General features: G+C 49.2%; 1 protein-coding gene across 10 annotated transcripts in view; it reads right to left on the bottom strand.

Moving 5' to 3' along the window:
* NAV2 (neuron navigator 2) overlaps positions 1 to 6,940 on the bottom strand; it is a 412,855-nt gene that overhangs the window by 15,249 nt on the left and 390,666 nt on the right. For all 10 annotated transcript variants that reach the window (XM_017858289.1, XM_017858297.1, XM_017858306.1 and 7 more), the window contains 4 exons: positions 5,008 to 5,243; positions 2,739 to 2,893; positions 2,425 to 2,496; positions 433 to 629 (listed from right to left, as the gene is read on the bottom strand). In XM_017858289.1, coding sequence (XP_017713778.1) covers positions 433 to 629; positions 2,425 to 2,496; positions 2,739 to 2,893; positions 5,008 to 5,243 — 660 coding nt within the window. The remainder of the gene's footprint in view (positions 1 to 432; positions 630 to 2,424; positions 2,497 to 2,738; positions 2,894 to 5,007; positions 5,244 to 6,940) is intronic.

Raw genomic sequence — 6,940 nt, 5'->3', positions numbered from 1 at the left:
TATATATATATATATATATGAACAAGGACAGAAATATTAGCTCAAATAATGAAAATTATGTCAAGATGGTGGGATGGTTAGTGATCTTTTTTTCTCTGTTCTAAATGTCCAGCTTTCAGAAATGCTGGTAAAACTTCATTTTTCAAGCAAAGCCAAACCTGAGGGCAGCTTCAGCTTGGGGGAACCTTGAGGTGGGAGCTCTTTAGTGAGCTAGCAGTTTCTACATCGGGCCAGGATGGGCACATCTCTCTTCTGCAGACCACTAGCAATCTGGGGTCTGCCTGGTCTGTGACTGTCCCTCTGCCCCCTTTCTATCTTTATGGACAGTCCAGCTTCTGCTGACTGTGCCTGCAAAGTGCTGTCCTGGCCAGGGCCCAGAGGATGGGCACCTGAGGATGCCAGCCCGCCCCCTCAACCCAGTCTCCCACCCACCGATGGTGACGTCCGAGGAACTGTGAGCCTCCAGGAAGCGGTTGAGGTGATGCCAGACCTTGGGAATCCAGTCGATGATTTTTACCAGCTCCATATTGCGCACCCGCCCGCTGATCTCTGTTTCCATGAGCTTCCTCCTCAGGAACCGGCCAAGGAAACCCTTCACAGGCTCCGTGTGGTTGGCACAAAGCACCCACCTGGAGGAAGTCAGAAACATTTTTCAAGATGATAGTGATCCAAATGATGGCTGACCTCAGGAACCAAAGCATGTTAGAAACAGAAGGTATATATGCTAATGCAACAAATTGGATTAGCCATGCAATGAACAGTTCTAAACATTGTAACTATGTATTAACTCACAGTTCCTCATAGCAACCCTCTAACATAGATATTATCACCACCTCCATTTTACAGACAGAAATGCTAAGGATCAGACAGGTCATGTAACCTCCGGGACCAAACAGCTAGTTAACTGAAGAGCTAAGATGGCAACCAGGAAGCCTGGCTCCAGCAGCTAGGCTGTAACCTCTGAGATAAACTGCCTCTTGTGCTTGGTGTCAAGCCCTGTGCTACGCTATGGAACTATCACTATGACTAAGACACAGTCCTGGTCCCCAGGAGCTCACAGTTTGGTGGAGGAGGCAGACAGGCAAAGAGAGAAATGAAATATCATGAAGCCTAAGGGAATCAGGGAAGGCTCCTGAGAGGAGGGGATGTCTGGGCTGAGACTGGACAGTTAATGGGCAGCAACATAAGGAAAGGCAGGAGCAGGTGTTAGGGTCAGGAGTGGGGTGATGCTGCAGCCTTCGCAAAGGCATGGGTGTTTGGAGAAACTACCAGAAGTTTAGTGTGACTGAAGTTCAGACTTGACCTGCCAACCCACGGAGTCTGGATTTCATTCTGCAGGCCATAGGGAGCTGGAGCTACTAAAGGACTTTAAGCATGAGAGTTCTATGGTCAGATGTGCACTCTAGAATGTTCACGCTGGTCTGGCTGCCACAGTGCAGAGGATTGGCTACAGGGTGCAGAGGGGAGGCTGCAAGCAGACGTACTGACTAGGTGATGGCAATGGTGTGCTGGGTGATGATGGGGCAGTGATGGGGGGAAGAGGAGGATGATGGACTTGAGGGATAGTTAGGAGAAAGCATGAACAAGACCAGGACAGCCTAAATGCAGGGTGAGCCATGCTCTCAGTGTGCTGGAGGAGTCAACATTTCTCTGGTAATTACATTCAGACCCACTTTCAATAGATCTCCCTCAGAGATGCCCGCAGAATGGCCAGTGAAAATGAGCCGGGGTTCCCAGCCCAGGAGACAGCTTCACATCCACCTCTAAGGACCCAGGCAGGAGAGGTGAAGTCAACTGAGATTCATTATATGGGGCAAGGGGTGTTTGGCGATGTCAATCAGGCAGCAGTGCAACCTAGCACAACCGAGGAGAACAGTCCTTCCCACACCCTGGCCGTGAGAGAGCACCAGCATGGTGCTATGGCAGCGGGGCAGGGACGACAAGTTGGCAGGGAGTCACAGCAGCTGGGACTCGAGGGCCCACAGGCCCAGTTAGGTGGAGACATTTTAGGTAAAAGCTGCCATTGCTCATGTTCACTTGGGACAGAGAGACGTCACTGGTAACAAGAGGGCAGCAGGGTCACCTGCAGTCCCTTCCAGAGCTGCCCCTTTGACCCTGTGACAGCAGGACTCAGAGGCAGAGACTTGAGTGCAAGTTCCACTCTGCCACTGACCAGTGTGTGACCTCACCCAAGTCACTTAAGTCTCTGGGCCTCAGTTTCCCATTTGTAAACGGAGAGTGGTAAATGTAATTACTTGAGGCTGAAGTATTAATTAAATTAAATGGATTAAGCTGAGAAAAATGCTTAACAATACCTAGTGTACAATGCATACTCAACGCAGGCGTCTCTACTCGCCCCTTCTTGCCTTCCCTCTTTGTGATTTCATAGGGTAACTGGACAAGGGAAAGGAAGGGAAAACTGACCTGAAGTTATGGTGAAGCTGCAGGTTGGGAGTCGAAGAGGTAGCCTGGTTCATTGTGCCAATTATGTAAGGGCTGTGGGTAAAATAAAGGAAAAGACAGCTGTGAGTTCAAGTCACACTAGAGAACAAGGTGGTCACAGAGGCCCGTGGCCCTGTGCTTCCAGGCCGGTGGACAGCTAGCCGCCTCCCCCTCCCAACCCTATGTGTGTGCACAGCTTCACTCCCACACTGGCCCTGGGCCGCCTGTGTGCACAGTGCCCCATAAGGTGGCAGCACTCTCTCCTGGGGGCTATGAGGTCCAGAACCAGCCTTTACCATTTGTGGTACTTGCAGTTGAGCAGCCCGTTGAAGATCTCGCCCAGAGAGCTCACGTGGTGTAGGTTGTCCAGGATGATGACGAGGGGCATGTCCACAGCATTGTTCTCACTGTTGCACTGGTCAGCAAGGTTGGACAGGTACTGGCGCAATTCCTATGGTGGCCAGGAAGGCCGAAGGAGAACAAGTTGGTGAATGTACTCAGTGAAGACGCACTGCTCAGGGTCTTTGCCTCACCCAGGCCAGTGGAGGTGGAAAAGCCCTTCATGATGCTGCGCTGTGAACACATTCCGGGTGCCTGCCTATTACAGGGCATTGGCTTGGTGCTCAGGGGATGCAGAATGGGCATGGGATGAGTTAGGACTGGGTCCTGCCTTCCAGTCAGTATTCACCTGGTGACTGAAAACCTTAAGCCTGGGGTAAAAGCACAGCACTGTACTCTGTATGTACGTGGCCTGAGAGCTACATACACAGAAGCCCTCTACACATTAGAGCAGCAGAGGAGCCAGATACACACTTAAGTCATGCTGAGTAGTGCTGTGGCAGACACAACACACAGCACAGGGGAGACGAGTCTACATGCACCGGGCTTGGGGAAATCCTGCTGAAAGGGCAGGCTTTGGATTTAACCTTGGAGAATGGGTGGGGCATTGGCTCAGCAGGGACTAGAACACAGCCCTGCATGCCTGGGGTAAGGGATGCATGTCAAAAATGGAAGAGGAAGAATAATGGTGCATCTGTGGAAAAGGCTGAAATGGCAAGGTAAGGAGCTAGCAGAGAACCTAGCATGGCTGCCTGCCATTACTGTCATCATAATGATAGCTGGCATCACTTAGAGCCAGGCAGGGCTTTAAGAGCCTTACACACAGGAACTTCTGTAGTCCCACAGTAACTTAGAAGGTGAGTAGTATGATTACCTCCATTTTACAGATGGAGAAGCTGAGGCATGGTACGATTAGGTGCCTGGCCTGAGAGTGCACAGTGGGTAAGCAGTGGGCATGGGTCAGACCTGGGTTCCTGCTCCAGTCAGTATCTTCACCACACTGGCCTGTCTTAGATGCGAGCCTGCTTGCTCAGGGGCTAACATCTTCTCCCTCTTCTACCAGCACCCGCCCACCCTGGGCCTCCATTTTAAGTCAAAATATGACTTGTTAGCAGTAGAAAAAGCCCACCTTTTAAAGTGACTAGTTCTTTTAGTCCCTCTTCACCGTGATCTCTGGGCCCCAGGCACATGGCTCCTCATGCCTGCAGAGCCTTCACTTACTGGTCCCAGGAGAAGTTCCCTAACTCACACAAAGGCTCTCAACAGAAGGGCTCTGGGCACGTCTCTCTTGTCCTGCACCTACATCAAGTTACTTGGGGAGCTTGTAGATGGTGCAGATGCCCAGCCTCAAACAACCTAGTGAAACAGATCATCAAGTGAGGTCTGGGAACCTGTGTCTTCAAGCACACCAGGTGATCCTTAAGGCCAAGGAGTCATTTCCAATCACCTTTGATCCTCAGGCCCCTCTGCACAGGGCCAGCTAGAGTCAATTATCCATCAGCGCTCACTAATGCATGAATGAACAGGTCTGAGAAAGCACTTTCCAACTCTCAGCTGGGACCAGGTCGGGCTCCATTCAAACTGGTTTCCATTGCTCACTGTGAAGCAGGATCTAACCTATTTGCTGGCCACAGGGCTCTAGAGTCCAAGACTTTGACTCGAGCTTCAGTTCTACCACTTAGTACCATCTGAGTGGTCTTAGGCACAGGACCAATCTACTTTAAACCTCTGCTTCCTTCTCTGCAAAATGGGGATGGCGACAACTACTCCCTTGAAGGTATTGCCGTGAGAAGGTGTTTGCTGGCGATGGGACAAGCAGTCCATAAATGTGGGTTTCTATCGTTTTATTATTGTTATTTTGTTAATGGTGTTGTCATTATTGTTCCAAAAATATTTTATTTTGGAAAATCAGTAACACCCAGTACACACATGATAACTTCTTGGTAAACTGCAACAGATGTATCTTGCATAACATTAAAGAACTACCAGGACTGAGCATCATAAATGAGCTCGATCGGCTTAACCACAGATGGAATTTCCTACTGGGATGATCGGAGTGGAGCCTTCCTTTCCGCTAGCGCCCTCTGGATCTCCTTCACTGGGCTTTCTAAAACCACCCAAGGAGAGCTGATAGGAAAAGCTGTTTTCCCATCAGGCACTAGCCTGATGATATCATCAGTTTCGAAAGGGTCAAAAAATACAGCAGACTCAGAATGACCTCCTCACCTTGCTGGACTTATGGTCCACGTTAAAAGTGGCGATAACCCCGTCTGTCAACTCCCGTCCCTCTCGAAGCACCATATACTCAGACAGCCGATTGGCCAGGTAGGTTTTCCCAGTGCCGCTGGGGCCAGAGAGAATGATCCGACGGTGCTCTATCAGGAGGGAGACGTAGCGCTGCAGGATGGGCTTGGGAATCAAGGACTCAAACACCAGTGAGTCCAGGCTGTTTTCTGCGAGCCCTGCATTTGGGAGAGACAGGAAGCATCTGAAGTCCTGTAGAAAAGGTGGCTCTCTGTGCTTGCCTAACTGGGACTGCCAAGACCTGAGGTTATTCCTTTCCTCGCAGTCTACTCATCTGAGATTCCTGCACACCCAGGGACACTGGAAGCTGACAGCAAAGTGCTGCTGCTCTAGGAAGTCACCTCCCTGTTCATCAAAGCCACGTGCTTCTGTCTCCTGTCTTGGCTAACTTCCCAGACTCAAACTCACCTTGAACATTTGGGCTCTCAGTCCCCATCTGTCCTCTGCAGAATTCATAATGCTCTGGGCTCTATTTGCCTGTCTGGGTTTACTATACTTACTACACACACACACACACACACACACACACACACACATATATATACACACATATATATATATATTTACTATACATATGCTATGTATACTATACCTATGGCATCTGCCCAAACCAAACCTGAGTCCTGTCTATCACAACCCTGAAGTTGCCTCTTCACCCTGCTCCCTCCCACATGCCAGGTACCACTGCTATCCACACTAAGACGTGCCATGAAGGCAACAGTACTTTTATCTTTAAAAGGAAGAAGAATGCAAGGCGGGATCATTTGATTCTGGAATGTGAATACTGGCAGACCTAGCCTGAAAGCCTGAAATGTTGTTAGCTGGGACTCTTGGTCCTCAACAACATCAAGTGGAAACTTATCCTTTCCCTTTCCTATTTTGGACAAGGTCATCAATCAAGGTGGTTGGCTTCACAAGAGGTATCTTTTGGATACTGTCTCTAAGAGAAGATCCATCCAAGGTTGGCTGTCCAGAACCTCAGGTCATTGTTTAAAAGTTACTCTCGGCCGGGCGCAGTGGCTCAAGCCTGTAATCCCAGCACTTTGGGAGGCCGAGACGGGCGGATCACGAGGTCAGGAGATCAAGACCATCCTGGCTAACATGGTGAAACCCCCGTCTCTACTAAAATGCAAAAAACTAGCCAGGCGACCTGGCGGGCGCCTGTAGTCCCAGCTACTCGGGAGGCTGAGGCAGGAGAATGGTGTGAACCCGCGAGGCAGAGCTTGCAGTGAGCTGAGATCCGGCCACTGCACTCCAGCCTGGGTGACAGAGCGAGACTCCGTCTCAAAAAAAATAAAATAAAATAAAATAAAAGTTACTCTCAAGAAAACAGCAGAATTAATGAAAAGTAAACGGAAGAGTATTTACTATTTTGTAATAGCAAATTCCTTCTACATACTCAGTCACTGCTAGCAGATACTCCCAAAGCATCTATATGTTTGTTTCCAGTCTTCCCCCAATCACGTAACCCCTAAATGCAGTGACTCTTCCAGAATGAACATGACAAAGGCCCCCAGATACCTTATCTGCTAGGGACAAGCCTAACATTTTCCTGCTACTGAGCTTGATGTAGCGTACACTTGCTCAAACCTCAATGCAAAGTATGGGGTGTAGGGTCTCTAAATTTAATATTAATAAACACAGGAAAAAAACCACTGGAACACCCTCTCTGTATATATATATATATATATATACTGTTCTAGTTCAGTCTTCTGCCATAAACCCCACAGGGAGTGATTATTTTGCCGATGAGCTCACTTCAGGAAATGCAAAGTCGAACCCCCTTCCCCTGGTACCACTGAAGTGAATCACTGCAGCTCAGACAACTCTTTCAGCTCAAATCTTTGAGTGGTTT

Source organism: Rhinopithecus bieti, unplaced genomic scaffold, assembly GCF_001698545.2.
Source record: "Rhinopithecus bieti isolate Rb0 unplaced genomic scaffold, ASM169854v2 scaffold_2350, whole genome shotgun sequence".
Lineage (NCBI taxonomy): Eukaryota > Metazoa > Chordata > Mammalia > Primates > Cercopithecidae > Rhinopithecus > Rhinopithecus bieti.
Note: the sequence above shows the minus strand (reverse complement) of the source record. Positions and strands in the feature narration are given on the sequence as shown.